The sequence below is a fragment of the Odocoileus virginianus genome, chromosome 24 (genome assembly GCF_023699985.2).
Source record: "Odocoileus virginianus isolate 20LAN1187 ecotype Illinois chromosome 24, Ovbor_1.2, whole genome shotgun sequence".
In the NCBI taxonomy this organism is placed as follows: Eukaryota; Metazoa; Chordata; class Mammalia; order Artiodactyla; family Cervidae; genus Odocoileus; species Odocoileus virginianus.
This window is the reverse complement of record NC_069697.1, coordinates 26912926-26930519: the sequence shown is the minus strand read 5'-3', so window position 1 is coordinate 26930519 and position 17594 is coordinate 26912926. Positions and strand designations below refer to the sequence as shown.

The 17594-nt window shown below is 38.8% G+C and overlaps 1 protein-coding gene across 3 annotated transcripts in view; it reads left to right on the top strand.

Annotated features, from left to right (window-relative positions):
* Positions 1 to 17594, top strand: part of DIP2B (disco interacting protein 2 homolog B) — a 224634-nt gene that overhangs the window by 173029 nt on the left and 34011 nt on the right. For all 3 annotated transcript variants that reach the window (XM_070454439.1, XM_020908151.2, XM_070454438.1), the window contains 9 exons: positions 817 to 881; positions 3275 to 3368; positions 3844 to 3963; positions 5449 to 5563; positions 6258 to 6397; positions 6999 to 7135; positions 10929 to 11009; positions 13123 to 13250; positions 14956 to 15070. In XM_070454439.1, coding sequence (XP_070310540.1) covers positions 817 to 881; positions 3275 to 3368; positions 3844 to 3963; positions 5449 to 5563; positions 6258 to 6397; positions 6999 to 7135; positions 10929 to 11009; positions 13123 to 13250; positions 14956 to 15070 — 995 coding nt within the window. The remainder of the gene's footprint in view (positions 1 to 816; positions 882 to 3274; positions 3369 to 3843; positions 3964 to 5448; positions 5564 to 6257; positions 6398 to 6998; positions 7136 to 10928; positions 11010 to 13122; positions 13251 to 14955; positions 15071 to 17594) is intronic.

The window sequence follows — 17594 nt, the reverse complement described above, 5'->3', positions numbered from 1 at the left end:
GAAATTCTGCTACCAAAAAGCACAGATTAAAACACAAAATGTATTCTGGATTGTTGGATTTTAGATGTGTTGATAGATATTGCATAACGATGATTTCCCTTAGAATGTTCTTCACAATATTAATTCTTTTAGTGTTTTATTTTTCTTTCATAGAATGAAACAAGTTAATATATGCTCCTTATGGCAGCATTATACAGCCACATTCTTGTTTGGTTAAAAAATATATATATGTAATAAAATCAATCAAAATATCAAAAGGAGTTGATTGAATTATCATATATTCATATACGGGGTTTTAATCTGAGGTTTCAAAACTCAGGTTCTTAAAAGATTGTTTCAGTATATCATTAAGTGGAAACAAATCAGATACAGAGCAGTATATGCCAATTTTGTTGTCAGATATCTATCTATATACAAGTGTATAAGCTTAGAAGCGTATGTGCATGTATGTAGATATGATATATAGATTTATACATATACCACCATTTTTTATTTTCTCTAAGAAGTATAATTTTCTACATATGCTTGTGAAACTTCTGAAACAAACATGTGATCCTTACATAATTAGGAAAAAATCATTATCTCAAAGACTGTGCCTAAGTCAAGGAATTCCAAATCCATTGTATCATCTGTGACCACGTCACCCTATGATCACTTCCCCAGCCAGTTTGAGGGGACCCCCATATGAACAGAAGACCCTGAGAGCTTTTAGTGGTTTTTTTAAAGCACCAAGTCAGTTGTTAAATAGAGGCAAGTGACAGAATTTTTTGCTACTTAAACTAAAGATGATTTCCTTATGTTTTTTTCCTGTTACAGGAGAAACAGTAGTAAATGTTCTAGACTTTAAGAAAGATGCTGGGCTGTGGCATGGCATGTTTGCGGTAAGCTACACAGAATCAAGAGCTTTATTGTACTTATGATTCAGATCATTGTGTGTACTATGTAACCACAGCATCTCACGGTATTTGTATGAAATTTAAGCTGCCAAAAGATCAGTAGTATTTTCCAAGGGAATTTAATTTTGTGATATGAATAGTAATTTTTTTTTTCTAAAGGAGAATGTAATTCTGTTTTTTCTCCATTGTGTGGTTGGTCATACCCTTCACATAATAATATGTAGCAGAACTTAGGATCCAGAATTTTTAAAATATCTACTACGATAGCTCAAAGCTTAAAATACTCTATCTGTGACTATGTGTTTTTCAAAGAACTCTGAGTTACCTCTTCTCTTTTCTGAAGTCAGATTACCTAACTTTCCATTGGACAGAATGCTTGAATGAGTCCATGCTGCAATGAAAGAATATTGTAAACAAGATAGGTCAGGCTACTTTCCACAGTAGAGGAATGGTACCATACTAAGGGAGTTAGAAAAAGGTGACTTCCTCCCAGCTATGGCCTCAATTTTTATGAAAGAGGTAACAGTTGAATTGGACTGAGAAATGAGTAAGATAGAGTCATACAGAGATTTTTGGGAGGGTGAAAATGGGGGGAGGGGTGCATTTCAAGTGGGACAAGTTTCTTATGGAGCATTCTGATTAGGAGGGAGGAGAGCAGAGATACAGGACCCTTAGGACCTTTGAGAGTATCTTGTCCAACTTCCTCACACATTGCAGGAGACTGAGAAAGAGTAGGAAATGAAGCCCAGGGAAAAAGAGTGTTTCCCTTTTCTCCCAGGATCCCTCAGATTAGTAAAAGCCTTATTCCTTGAGCCATACATGCCTTCTGGCTCTTCTCTGAAGTCCTTCTCATTCCCATTTTTTTTTTAAATCAAAACTTAAGAAACCCTTGTGAAGAGTTAGAGAGAATCTTCTCTCTGTGATACACAGAGCAAGATAGAGACATGTGTGAAGAATTAGTTATAAACACCATTCTTCCCCTGAAATCCAAGTTTGTCACCATAGCTAGAAACTTGGGGGAGGGAGGAGAAAGAGGTTTGCAGTGGTATTTTGGTATCTTTGGACCACTTAAGTGGTGCACAAAATGGCCAGTCTAAGTAGCAAGATTTAGTTACTCTGTCAGGCTGGATCTCTTTGGGGACGGGAGTCCTGGATGTGTTCGGCAGGAGAGACATCAAATTGCATGACCCTCTCAGGTTGTTCAGTTTTATCTACCCAAACACCTAACAGGTCTGGGCAGGATCTCCTGTAAATGACAGGTAGACTTTGATATCCTGCTTTGGAAGACCCAGCCCTTTGTGGTATGTAATATGTGCCTATGCTTGCATAAGCGTGTTGAAGGAAGGCACTTAGAGGGTTGGAGGGCAGTTTAAAAAGCACACATCCCCTCCAACTAATAAAAATAAATTGGGAAAAAAAAATAAATTTTTTTAAAAAAGCACACATCCTGTGACTCAGTGGTACAACTTTTCTGTACCTTCCCTAGAGAAACACTTGCCCACGTGCTAGGGAAATGAGTATAAATATATTCCTTGAAACGTTTGTGATTGCAAAAAGTTTGTCAACAATAGGGAGATACCTAAATAAATTTGGTGTAGTCATACTATGAAATACTATGCAGCGGGTAAAAAAAAAAATAGATCTCTTACACTGATATAGATATATTTCATATGTTTCGGGCTTCCATAGTGGCTCAGACGGTGAAGAATCTGCTTGCAATGCAGGAGACCCAGATTTGACCCCTGGGTTGGGAAGACCCCTTGGAGAAGGAAATGACAACCCACTCCAGTATTCTTGCCTAGAAAATCCCATGGACGGAGGAGCCTGGCAGTCTACAGTCCATGGGGTCACAGAGTCAGACACCACTGAGCAAATAACACTTACACAAATATACATAGATTTAGCTCTAACACAATTTAAGTGAAAAAAGGCAAGTGGCAGATACATGTATAGTATGATGCCTTTCATGTTAAAAGTACTTTTATATTTCTGTGGGGAAGAATATATATATACATACCTGTAAAAAGGAATGGAAGGATCCATGGCAGATTCTTCACAGTGATTGTCTTTGAGGAGAGGAGGGAATCAGGTTTGAGAATAGGTAGCAAAGGAGGCTTCAACCTTATAGTTAATATTTTAGATTTTTTTTTAAAGAGCATTTTAAAAAAAATAAAAATAAATTTTTTAATTAAAAAAATTTTTTAAATTTAAAAAAATTAAAAATTAAAATTTTAAAAAATTTAAAAAAATTAAAAAAATAAAGAGCATTAGTGTTTGAATATTATATGGTTAAAATTGTTAACAGAGTATCAATTCAGTTTTAAAATGCTAAGTGTGTATTAGATATTGATTACTTTTTATCTTTCTTTGCTTTTCAGAATGTAATGAATAAGATGCATACAATTAGTGTACCCTACTCTGTTATGAAGACTTGCCCTCTCTCTTGGGTCCAAAGAGTACATGCTCACAAAGGTAGTTACACATAACATCTAAGCTTTAATTATGTGACTGTTTGACATTTCAGGGCTTTTCAAGTTGGTCTTCTAGAGACATACTTCTATGCCTTGGTACCTTAACAGATTTTAGAATTTGGTTACTATAAAATTAGATACATTGTCTAATTCATCTCAGTTGGTGTCCTTTCTGAAGAACTGAGATGACTGTGTGAATCTGGGCCCGAATTAGATTTATTGGATGCTCTGGTGCTCGATCCTTGCTTGGCTTGGATACGAGGCCTATCTGTAGGTCTCTGTGAGCAAGGTAGTCATGTGTCCATCAGTCACTGCCGCCTCAGAGTACCTGGCACCATTTCTTTGAGACCTTTCTTATTTTCTTTTAAGTGAAATTCATGATTCCTAAAATAAGTGAAAATGTTTTTTACTGTAGCATATTAATGTCTACCAAATTTAGCATATGTGTATTAACTTTACCCCTTTTGCATTTATAGCCAAGGTGGCTTTAGTGAAATGCCGAGACTTGCACTGGGCTATGATGGCTCATCGGGACCAAAGAGATGTGAGCTTGAGTTCCCTCCGAATGTTAATTGTGACGGATGGAGCTAATCCCTGTGAGTATTTCTGGAGTGTCAATCTGGGAATATCTTTTCCTTTGGTAGGTTGAGGTTTTCGTCCCCTTTCCATAAGCAGTTTTTTTGTTCTTAAACATCTGTATTGAGAGAGAATTCACATATCATAAAATTTACCCATTTATTTTTTTTTAAAAAAACTCACCCATTTAAAATACAGTTCAGTGGTTTTAGCATGTTCATAGAGTTATGACACTATCACTACTGACCTGAATTTAGAACATCATCATCCCCAAAAGAAACCCTATACCCATTTGTTGTCATTTCCCATTTCCCATCCTCTGTCCCTTAGCCCCAGGCAACTGCTAATCTACTCCTTGTCTCTATAAATTTACCTATTCTGGACATTTCACATAGATGTAGTCATGCTAAATGTAGTTTTTTCTGACCAATTCCTTTCACTTAGCATATTTTCAAGGTCCCTCCATGTTGTAGCCTATGTCTGGACTTTATTCCTTTATATTGCTATATAATATTCCTTTGTATAGAGATATTACATTTCATGTAGTCATTCATCATTTGATGGATCTATAAGCTTTTAAAAGCGCTCTGTGCTCATTCACTTAGATCCTTTCTCTGTCATGTAACTGAAAAGAGCAATGAGGAGATAACTTATTATAACCAGGTGTCTGGACTTTATGTAAATTCCCTGTCAGCAAATCAGAAGAGTTTGCAGAAGCTTTAGAGACCTTACTGTGTTGCCTGCTTTTCCCAACAAGCACAGACACCCTGAGCCTCCATAGGGTAGAACCAGGTAGCGCATCAGACACTACTGTGTTCGTTGTCACCAGTGAACTTCTGTCAGCAGTCACAATGATCATCCTGGTATAAAACACAAACCTGGGACCGACATTAATAAGAAACGAGTCAGCGGGTATATGAAAAGGATGGAGCTAAGCCAGAATATTAGTAATGCACTGGCTACAATGCAGTAGTGGCTTCAGGGAGATGTGCTTGCTTCCAAACCAGCTGCCTGTTGCCTGCAGTACACCTCTGCTATTGATTGGGCAGTTCAGTAGGAGCAGCCATATTCCATGCTGTAACTTTGAATGGTGTCAGTGACCTTTCATGGGCTGGACAAGCATTTGTTTGTCCTTGAAACCTGTCAACCACCTCAGAGACACAGTAAAATACTTGCACGGAATTAATGGCTTGCCAGGTGGCTCAGTGGTAAAGAATCTGCCTGCCAATGCAGAAGACGCAGGAAATGCAGTTTCGATCCCTGGGTCAGGAAGATCCCCTGGAGAAGTGAATGGCAACTCCAGTATTCTTGCCTGGAAAAAAATCTCATGGACAGAGGGTCCTGGTGGGCTACAATCCATGTAGGTCACAGAGAGTTGGGCACGACTGAGCATACACTCACACAAATGATGTACAAATGTGTCAGCTTTCTGTTCTTTACCAGTTTCCTGCAGTAATGAAAATCACACTTTCAAGCTTTCAAGTTGATCTGTTTCAACTCCTCAGGGTCTGTGTCATCCTGTGATGCCTTCCTGAGTCTGTTCCAAAGCCATGGTCTGAAACCTGAGGCCATCTGTCCATGTGCTACTTCTGCCGAAGCCATGACTGTTGCAATCCGCAGGTATCGTTCAGAATGTTGGTGCTCTTGATAGATGTTACAGCTCTGATCAAATGTGCAGAATTGACCGGGTGGTGACAAAGGGGTAAGGTCTAATTTTCTGCTTCATAAGCCTGAAAATGAAAATGACTTTGTAAAGCAGTTTGAAGCAACTCATTTATTATTCCTACTATTGCCCTAAGTGTAACTAGGAAACTGAAATTTTATTTCAGCTGTTCTCATCTTGTATTTGTGAAATAGCTCTTTTTCTCTCTTCAGAATCCTTAGTATCTTAGACAAGAAATGTACTTGTTGTTGCTTACGTGTGGATACTACCTGTACATGTAGTACACTCAGGCCAATATATTCTTTTATTAAACAATTTATTTATTTATTATTTGGTGGCAGAAGGTCTCAGTTGTGGCAAGTGGAATCTAGTTCCCTGACCAAGGACTGAACCTATGCCCCCTGCATTGGGAGCATGAATTCTTAATCACTGGACCACTAGGGAACTCCTCAAGCCAGTATATTCTTAACAACCAACTAAAATTTACTTTTTCCCACCATGCTTTGCAAGTGTGAATTTGATTCATTTGGCAGATTTTTGGTAGAGAAAATGAGGGTTTTTTCCAGAGGGAATTTTTCTTTCCTCCATATTCATACTTTTCTCTTAATAGCTTTTAATTTGACAAATTTGATAAGTTTATTTTGTCTTCAGACCTGGAGTTCCAGGGGCCCCTTTGCCAGGAAGAGCCATTCTCTCCATGAATGGATTGAGCTATGGGGTGATACGGGTCAACACTGAAGATAAAAATTCAGCACTGACCGTTCAGGATGTGGGCCATGTGATGCCTGGGGGTGAGTTCTCAGGAGCGCCATTTGCTTTTCATAAGATGTGTCTTTAGAGATAGTGGAGGCTGATGAAATGCGATCCAAAACCAGGAATCCAAAATTTAGTACTTAGACTCTTCGTAAGAGTCTTACCTTCCAGCAGAATTGGGTGCTTTAATTGTGAATGTTTCAGTTACAGTTGTTCACATGGATAGCTAAATGTTTGAGTGATACTAAAGTGGTCTGGTTTTCACTATAGTTACCAAGATGTTGGGCTGACAGAAAGTTAGAGTACTTTGCTTCCTGTGTGTTTTTGAGTTTGATCTGTGTAAGGGTAAATTAATTTAACCCGTTTCTTCAGACTTTGCAGTCATTTTTAATGTCAGTCTTTAAAAGCTTCAGTCTGCATCTATTATGTTTTGTTTGCTGAATTTAAAAAATTACCTTCAGGACCAAAAGATGGAAATGTCAGGTATACCTATACGGTGTCAGTCTCTTTCTAGCATCCCTGTTTGGTATGCTAACTTAATACTGCTCAATAAATGGGAAACTTTCTTGGGTTCATTATGATGAGGCTGTTTTTCTGAAGGTTTTCCAGGCTGTCCCTTGACTGTTTTCTGTACCCTAGGGATGATGTGCATTGTGAAGCCTGATGGACCTCCTCAACTCTGCAAAACAGATGAAATTGGAGAAATCTGTGTCAGCTCCAGGACAGGAGGCATGATGTACTTTGGGCTTGCTGGGGTGACCAAAAACACATTTGAGGTACTTGACGTTCAAGTTTCATGGGGAAAATGTTGGGTCAGCTATGGCAGCTGAGTGTTGGTGTCGCCATGGCAGCTGAGCTGGCTGGTGGGAAATACACTGTGCAGCAGTTGGGAGTGTGTGCTCCAGAGCTGGGGTGCTCAGGGTCCAGTCCTGACAGCCATGGCCTAGCCGACCCGGGGTGAACTGCTTAACCTCTCTGTGCCCAGTTTCCTTTTCTTTAAAATGTGAGTAATCATAGTATCTGCCCCAGGATTGTTGTGAGAACCAACTGAGTTAATGTTTATAGAGTGCTTAGACCAGCACCTGGCACACAGAAAGTGTTCTTGTCTATCTCTTAAAAAGTAAGAGTCCTCACGGAAACTCACCCTGGTCACTGTCCCATGGTTTGGGCTTTATAGCCCCCCAAATTAATTAATTAATTAAGTTTGGCCACTCTGGGTCTTCATTGCAGCACACGTGCTTTCTCTAGTTGCAGTGCTCGGGCTTCTCATAGTGGTGGCTTCTCTTGTTGCAGAGCATGGGCTCTAGGGTGCATGGGCTCAGTAGTTGCAACTCACGGGCCTAGAATGGTGTGTAGAATCTTCCCGAACCAGGGATCAAACTCATGTCCCCTTCATTGGCAGGTGGATTCTTAACCACTGGACTACCAGGAAAGTCTTGTAAGCCCCAAAGTTTTATTCTGAGAGTGCAGTGAGAATGGATTCATCTTTCAAGAGTAGACTCAGGATAGCCAAGCTTGTAAAGACTGATGTATTAAAGCAAATATGCTCCAATAAAAATTAATTACAAAAAAATAGATGGATGTAAACTGGAATGCCAGCTTCCTAATGAAAAATGAAAACCTGGTCTGTCACAGGGGCAGATTGCTCTGGTTATTCAGTCTTTCAGTGAGAGAAATATTTATTGAGTGCCTTCTGTGTGTCTGGCACTATTTTCCATACTTGTGGTACGTCAGGAAAACCCAAAACTCCTCAAATAGCTCATTTTTCAGTGAAACTAGCACATCATTTTCCTGCAGGCAGTTCTGCTTGTGAAGCCAAATTGTAATGAAAGTCTGCCTGGTGAGCCTGGAAATCAGAGAAGGCATGATTAATTGTCTGTATTTCCTAACTGGGATTAACCTGCCTCAGGCTCCCTTTTAGGGAGCAGAGAACTCCAGTCTGTGGGCCTTGTTCCCTTCACATTAAACAGGGCTTATATGACCACTGCCAGTTTTCAGTTCTTTTAGCTTCCCTTTTGGGCTTCCCTGGTGTCCCAGATGGTAAAGAATCCGCCTGCAATGCAGGAGACTCAGGTTCGATCCCTGGGTCAGGAAGATCCTCTGGAGAAGGGAATGGCAACCCACTCCAGTATTCTTGCCTGGAGAATTCCATGGACAGAAGAGCCTGGCAGGGTACTGTCCATGGGGTTGCAAAGAGTCAGACATGACTGAGTGACTAACACTTTCACTTTTCTGTTAATCCAGACAAGTGGTTCTTAGTCTCAGTATGGTATGGCACATCTGTGCCTTCCCATATAAAAATCAGCACATGTAATTATGTAATAAGAGGTGTAAATGGCAAGAGAATGTTATCTTTATGTGTGGTATGGTGACTGAAAAAGGTTCTATCATCTATGTTTACACAGCCTAAAATGATATGATAGAAATTATTAAATAAATATTTGTAAATTATTTTAAATAATTTATTACTAAATTAAATTTAATACCATCTTTTATTACCATCATCATCATCATCACTACTACATTCTTGGCCTACCTTCAAAAGTTGTGACCACAGCAACAACAGAAAAAGAAAACAAAGCAAAAAACAAGTTGTGACCAATTTATAGACTCTTAAAGCACATGCTCACTGCCATTCTTGGTTTATTTTCACAGGCGACTATCTTTGCTAAGGGTATATACATTTTACTAATTCCAGTCTCACCTTATTTCTGTCTCAAGTGCTTGGACTACATATGTTTCCATCTGAGTTTTTCTTCATTGCACTTTCCTTATATAAATAAGATTCTCAAGCAGTGTTTGAAGTTACTAATAATATTTTAATACATTCCTCTATGATGGCAAGTGCCTACCCAAAATTTTCAGATTTATTACTTAGCTTCTAGGCCCATAGTGATGAAGAAATTTTTAAATCTGCAGTAGGAATTTAATGACAGTGAAGTGGGATAAAAATTGTAACCAAAAAAGAAGAAAACTATTGTATTGATTTTTGCAGATTAAAATTTTTCAAATATTTTTCTTACTGGATTTTTACATTTAAACCCTATGAGAATTTTCCAGTGTGGTTAATACTTCACTGGAAAAAAATCTAAAAATGGCTGGTTAGAAGATAAAAGTGAATTTTAAAAATAAACTACTGGTAGGGAATTCCCTGGTGGTCCAGTGGTTAGGACACCTCCCTTTCACTGTGGAGAGCTGGGTTCAATTCATAGTCAGGGAACTCTAAGATCTCCCAAGCTATGCAGTGTGGCCAAGGAAAAAAAAAGCTTTGGTGAGAAAAACTTTGTAACACATATGAATACAAAGAACTAATTTTACATTGTCATCACTTACTAATTGATATGAGGCAAATGAAACTCTCCATGCCTCACTTTCTCATCTGCAAAATGAAAATATTCTGTCTCACAGGGTTTTCTTGATTATTTCTAAAATATTTACACCTGTGCCTGGCACATGATAAGCATTTAATAAATGTTAGGTCTTATTACAGTTATTCCCTGTATAAAAAAAAGAAATCTTAAAAATTAAAGGGAAAAATCCAGTCAAATAGAAAAAGTAGAGAGGAGACCTGACTAGGCTATTCACTAAAGAAATACAAATGGCTGATAAGCAAAGGAAAAGAAATTCATCTGTGTTAGTAATAAAGAAATACAGTTAAAATAACAGTGGGATTTCTCTTTTTTGCCTTCCAGATCGGCAAAGTTTGGAAAAATTGTTAACATATATTAACCAAAGTACAGGGAAAGCATTCTAGGGAAAGCATTCTAATATGATATTGGTAGAGTATAAATTACTATAATAATTTTGTAGGACAGCCTGTTAAAATTGAAAAGGCTGATCCCTTTTGAACAAATGCACAGAAATACGTACAGCAGTAATCAATAAAGCACTGTTAGTAACAGTGAAAAATTAGAATGACCTACCTAGCCAGAAAGACTGGTTACATTCTCATAGTCCTAATTCTGATGGTTTCTTGAGTAGACTCTGGGCCAGGCATTGTGCTTATGTCTGCAAATCTGTTTACATTCCCTTGATCTTTACCCTAAGCTTGTGAGAGGCATTGGGAGTTCCATTTTATAGCCAAAGAAACTGAGGTTTAGAGAAATGTAGGAACCTCCTCAAGACCCACATTACTAGTAAATGGCAAAGCCAGATATTGAATTTTTATCTGACTCCACATGCTATGTTATGTCATCACCAATGTGATGGTATATTATAGAATTTCTTGTACAAAGGGAGATAGATTGACTATTACCAACTTGAAAAGGGATCCAAAATACATACACTATGTAAAACATATAATATGTGAAAAAAGCAAGTTACAAGAGTGATTCCTTTTTAAAAATCTCAATATGTTAATCTGTGAATCTTAAAAAGTCTAGAGAGATAAGCAACAAATTATAAATGTCTGTTATCTCTTAAGGGGGTGGGATTCCTGGGTTCACTATGTATATAATTTTAGTTTTCAACAAGCATGTATTACTGTTTAAAATTTTTTTTAAGACATTTAAAAAATTAAATGCATGTTTTTTTTTAAAGCTAACATTTTCACTTTCTTCTGCCTTTTAGGTGATTCCAGTGAATTCTGCCGGCTCTCCTGTTGGAGATGTACCATTCATCCGGTCGGGATTGCTGGGCTTTGTGGGGCCAGTAAGTGATGCTTTCATGTTTGTTTTGGTGCATCTGATCCAAATATTTGTGCTTTAGTTCATAGAACAAATTCTAATTAGTCCAAGAGTATTCCAGGGTCACTTAACTTATATTTAGAGCATTTCTGTAAAAGTGTCATAAAATGAGTAATGTTTATTGCTTCCATTACCCAAATTCATTTTGTTCCTTCAAACCAAAACATTATTTTTTACTTTCAAAACTCTTTTCACTTACTCTTGTTACATTGCTTTGATTTGATTAGTATATTTAAGTAAGTCAGAAGAGTGCTGAAAAAGTTCCCTTCCACAGCAAATGGAAACCATAATAGTGTACACATCATTTTCATATAGATTGTCGGTACTGCCTCAGGTGTAACAGAAAATTCTTTGAAAGAAAATAATTTGTTTTTCAGCAAATAGAATTTACAGGTCCTGGGTTTACAGAGACAATTAGGATACAAAACCTATTCTCAAAGAGCTTACTGTTAGCTTCATGAGCTGGTGAGAAAGGCAGAAAGCCAGAGCATGGAGGGCGTTATATAAAATAATGCAAAGTTTGGATTTTATTTTGAGCCAACATATCTCCCCCGATCTCTTAATTACCTCCATACGCTCTTTTTCTCATTTTAACCACTCAAGTTATATAAGAAAAGATCTAATTTTATTTTATTTCCTCCTTACCATTAATAGGTGGATGGTGGGGGTGAGGACATACCTCTAAGAGAATCACTCTCCCAGAAAGAGACATCTACACCTACTGTCTTGACTTATTCACTTAGCACCAAGAAATTCTCAAAAGCCGAGCTCCTTTTAGCTTCTATTCCACTACTGAGGTATAAGATGGAGCTCCAGCCATCATATCTGCATTGCGTAAAACAGGACAGTCCTACTATCTCTTAAGAGAGATTCCCTGAAGCTGCTGAGCAACACTTCTCCTTATATCTCATTGTTCTGAACTAGGCACCTGGCCAAACCGAGCTGCAAAGGAGGCTGAAATGCAGTCTTTATTTATTTATTATTTTTAATAGTCCCCTCCCCACCTCTACAGTCTTTATTTAGATTAGCCATGCCCAGCTAGAAATCCTATTGCTATGAAAGAAATGGAGAAACAGATGTTGGGGGACTAGCAGTGACTGTTTTACTCTCTTTATTTACGTCCACTTTCAGATTGCACTGGCAATGGCTGATTCTCTTTTGTCTTCTGGGATGACAGAAGGATGGACCAGTAGCTTCTTGAGACTAGAGATTATGTCTTATATAACCTCATCAGTGTGTGGCACTACATTGTACTTAGTGAATCAATGAGTGACATTCAAGTGGAAATGATTACTAGATAATTCAGTATATTTAAATGGTCCAAAAATTTAGGAATTCTGTAATGAATGAGAAAAGTTAGTTTATTGCAAACGTGTCTGGGGAAATGATTGATAAAAATTTTATGAAATAATAAATAATAGAATTATTTATACAAATGATGCTTTTAGGACATTGACAGCAGACTTCCTGCAGCTCAGTTATTTTATTGGAAAGGAGAGGCTCTTACAATTCCTTAGACCTTTCTTTATTAACTTATTTCTAATCTTACCAGATGGAAACATTACCCTTATAAATCGAGACATTCATTCTCACATTAAAACTGTTTTACTCTCTCCCTAATTCCAGTGTTAAATGGCTTAACAATTTTCTCCTCTGCATCGATTCCATGAATAAGTACAAGATGATGAACTAATAACATAATCCCTGACTGGAAAAATGAACTGTGATCATTTGGCATCCTAGTTTCTTTTAGAATTCCTAGCAGTCCAGTGGTTAAGGCTCTGCACTTCCACCGCAAGAGGCATGGGTTTGATCCTTGGTCAAGGAACTAAGATTCCACATGCCACTCTGTGTGGCCAAAAGTAAAGTAAAATTCCTCCCTAAGAAAGAATATGAATGGATTGTTATCTTATGTACTATTAAGACTCCATTAATTAAAAGATGCCACTGATTCTGAGATGTCAAATACTTTCTTAGAATCCATAAAATATGGTATTTTATTGCAAGATTTATTTCACGGCAGGGAGTAAAACGTCTGTTTTACTATTTAAATTTTATAAATCTCTGTTACCTTTCAGGGCAGCTTGGTGTTCGTGGTTGGGAAAATGGACGGGTTACTGATGGTTAGTGGTCGAAGACATAATGCTGACGACATTGTTGCTACTGGACTGGCTGTTGAGTCAATAAAGACTGTTTATAGAGGAAGGTGAGTAGTACAAGGTTCAGATGTTAGCACGTCCGGTGAAATCTAAAAATCTCTATAGTGTGAGTTATATTCTGTAAATCCTCTAGATTAGATTGTTTTTTATTAAGTGTAATAGAAACCAGGCTTTATTTATCTTAGAATGTCAGGTTCTTTGGCTCTAATTGAGAGGAATAAGATAACCATATTCTAGTTTTTTATTTTGATTTCACTATTTGATTATTACTGTTTGTTGAGGACAGGAGAATTCTGAAACATTGAACTTCCTACATTCCTTCAGTACAGAAGTCACCCCATTCAGTCTAATTGACATAGGTGCTACTCCATAGGAGTTTTACATCTAAGCGTTTATTCTCTTACTTGACTTCAAATTCTTACACCATTTTAATGCAGAGACTTACATCGTACGTAAGTGCTGGTTTCAAATTCCGTGGATGAAGTCAATTAGCCTTTTTTCTTTGATTATATAATAACGCAAGAAAAGATATTTGAGTAATTGATATCCTATGCAGTAGTTTTCAGTCATGGATATATGTCTAAAGCAGTCTTGATGTCCCTTAGATTTTGAAGGAGTAAGAAAAATTGATCAAACCAGTGGAGAACCAGTTCCTGAAATGTGTAGTTTTTTGTAATGGAGTAGCTTCCTGTGAGATTCTGTCTTTGGTCACAGTCACATCACCAGCACTCAGCACGCAGCACATGCAGTCGGTGTTCATTAAATATGTGTGGGTGAAAGGAAAGAAGGAAGGGAGGTGGTCAGGCATGCCGGCATCCTCAGCCCTCCTATGCCTTCCCATTATTTCACATATTCATTCAACAAGCGTATATTGGTTGCCAACTGCATGCCACTTAGATGCTCGGGGTGTGACAGTGAACAACACAGACCATGTCTCTGCCCTTGGGAAGCTCACATTCTCGTGGGGGAAGAGCAGGTTAAGATAACCACATAGGGAAATAGATATCACAACCACGTGAGCTGGTGATGGGGACAAAAATGACACATGGAGTGGGGGTTCCTGCTGGTTATATGGGGGGAAGGTGGTGTCCCGGGATGCTTCACTAGCAAGGGGACGTTTGAGCGGAGACCTCACTCAGAGCACCCCCTCCCCTGGCCTGCCAGGTCCTCTGTGACCGTCCGGGCAGGTCTGACCTCTCCCCACCACTCTCTGCTTCACCACCCTACTCCAGGCACACTGGCCTTCTTGCTGTTCCTCAAACCTGCCAAGCTCGTTCCTACCTCAGAACCTTTTCGCTTTCCGTTCCTTCTGCCCGGAAACCTCTTCCTCCAGATCTCGGCGTGGCTCGCGTCCTCACCTCATTCAGGTCTCTGCTCCAATGTCCGCTCCTCAGGGAGGCGCTGCCCACCTCCACACACTGCTCCGCCCCTGCCCTGCCTCGGTCCCCCAGTGTATAGCACGACATGACATTATTTCATATTTATTTGTTTGTTCTGTCTCCAACACGCAAGCTCCACCAAGACAGGGACTTTGTCTTATTTATCGCTCCGTCCCAACATTCACGACAGTGGTGCTTAGTACATGTTTTTTACGTCCTCGTTTCGATGGTAATGATTGTGATGTTTTCTTTTCGAAACTACTCATTCCTGGGCAGTGCAATGAGCATGTCTCCTCTCTGTATTTCCAATTGAGCAAAGCAAATAGGACTGGTTGTGAAGGGAGTCCTGATGTGTTTGATCTGTCTCTCTTAGAATTGCTGTGTTTTCTGTGTCTGTATTTTATGATGAGCGCATCGTGGTGGTTGCAGAACAAAGACCCGACGCTTCCGAGGAAGATAGTTTCCAGTGGATGAGCCGTGTGCTACAGGTAAGCACACCTGGGGTCTCTGTTGGGATGGTTGGCTTTGCTGTCAAAGGCGCCAGCAGCCACTGCTGAAGCATTTTCTTCAGTGGATGAGTTATGTTGCCACCTTCTTTTCCTGCCAGTAACTACTCATATATTCCGGGTAATGTTAGCAAAATCAGATCATTAATAGCATGCCTCCTTATGGACCACAAAATATTTTTCTGCTCAGGTTGCCAAAAACAATTGAATTTGACTTGCCTCAGCAAGTTCTTTTGCTCTTTTGTGCCTGAGTGTTTTCTACCCACAAACATTTTAACTGTCCAAATGTGGAACACATGCTTGACATAATTAGTTCCCATGCCAGCAGCCACAGTCTTACTACTTGCTTCAAGTGGTGCCTGATACGAGCTGTTGTTCTTACTTTGAAGGAGCTTTACTGTGGCGTTAGAGATCTAGGTGAAATAAACCACTAGGGAAGGAGGACTATTTGGGCTCAATAGAAAAGATGTGTTTCTAGGGATCAGGCTAGAATGATGCAGAGAGCCTGGTGTTCGTTTAGAATCATTCTTTGAATCCCAGCTCTACTCCCTACCACATAAATACCTTTAGACCACATGCTTCACCTCACTTTCTTTCCTAATCTGTAAAGTGTGGGGACAAAATTATCTGTATTTCAGAGCTATTGGAAGGTTAATGGATATGGTAATTAGATAATGAAATATTTAGTGCCTGCATTCAGTCAAAGATGATGGTGATTATCGTTAACATAAAAAGAGTCATCATAAGCAAAATCTCTAGTAAAGAGTTTAGAGAATATTTGTTGGATGAATGGATGGTCCAGAGGAAGCATGGACTGTCCTTCTCATGCAATTTATATGTATTGGGGTTGTTCCCAGTGTCTGTAACTTGTCTGCTTGGGGCATTTGGATTTATTTACTGCCAGCTGGTAGTAAAGTTGTAGAAATGATGTAAGCATGAGATGAGTGATAGCACTAGACAACTTGTAAGATTCATCTGTCTGCAGGATCTGTGATTCTGAATTGTCAGCTGGTAAAGCATAGGCTGTTTGTAGTAGAAAATCATAGAAAGGAAAGAGAATCTACTGAAGAGAGACTAGATAGAAAAAGCGGGGAAGAAAGTAGGACTGGGTGGTTTCTGAAAGATGATTAACAATCAGACTTGCTAAAAAAAAAAAAAAAGAATCAGACTTGCTAAGAGAATTTTTTTCATACTGTTCATATTTTCAAACACACTACTTGTTTCATTCAGAAAGAATTTTGGGGAATAGTGGTAGACTCTTGTGGTGAATTATGCATTTTTTCCTGTGATAGGAAGCAAATTTCCCAGGTTGTTATTTTCCCCTGAAAGCAACTGTAAGAATCAAATGCAGTGCTATCTCACTAATCCAAGTTTTTGTTAAAGTCATTTTGGGCTTGATTAGGGTGTGAAATAAGAGGTCATTATCTTATTTGTAACTTCTCAGCTTGGGGCTCTTGGATCCATAGAAGAACAGTAAGAATACCATATGTTTTGTAGGTTAGAGCCCAGAGACTGTTTAATTCCAGGTCTGTGCATAATATAAATTAACTCAGCACCTTCTAAGGAAGGTGGTCAGTAAATGACTTACCAGGTGGTGTATTTTTTTGTTTTTGTTTTCTTGGCCATGCAGCTTGTGGGATCTTAGTTCCCCAACCAGGGATTGATCTTGTGCTCCCTCCCGTGAAACCAGAGTCCCAACCACTGGACCACCAGGGAAGTCCCCAGGTGGTGTATTTGCAGTGGAAAATCCAGGCCACACATGATACATTTTTTTATTCTAAGATACCAGAAACTTAGGAACTCTTCCAGACTTCCCATTTCCTAGTTATCGCTGTTGGTTAGTGGGACAGTCTGAGGAATAGGCAATTTAAGTTTATTCCTTTGCCATCTTAAGCCTTCTTAATAAAAGGGCTTAATCCATCTTTTATGGCTCTTGGTCCGTTCTTCTCAGGTTGGATCTCCTCTGCACTAAGACTTGTGGGTAATACAAAAGAATCCTCTCAGGACTTCCCTGGTGGTTTAGTGGTTAAGACACTATGCTTCCACTGTTGGGGGGTGGTTCGGGGGTGGGGATGGGGTTCAGTTCCTGTTCTGGGGATTAATATCCTACATGCTGCATGGTGATGCCAAAAAAAGAAATAATTAAAAAAGAACCCTCTCACCTGGTATGTTTGAAACTGGTATTGATAGTTGATCAGTTAGTTTTCAAAGGTGACTGAAGCAGAAAATTGTAAAAATGAGAAATTCTTCAGCTGTTAAATTTTAACACAAAATACACATTCAGTGTACACTCTGCGTTCATTCAGTGTGGAGGCATGTGCGTCTGAGTACACCAATTTGAGTTCCAGGTCAGCTTACTTCCACAAACTACATCCAAATGCATTGTCTTTAGTTTCTGGTTTCATTCAAGTTAGACTAGAGCTTGAGTATTTGAAAAGAAACTAAAATATATAATACTTGCCTTTTAGAATGAACTTGCCCGTTCCTATGAGTATCAATAGTAGTT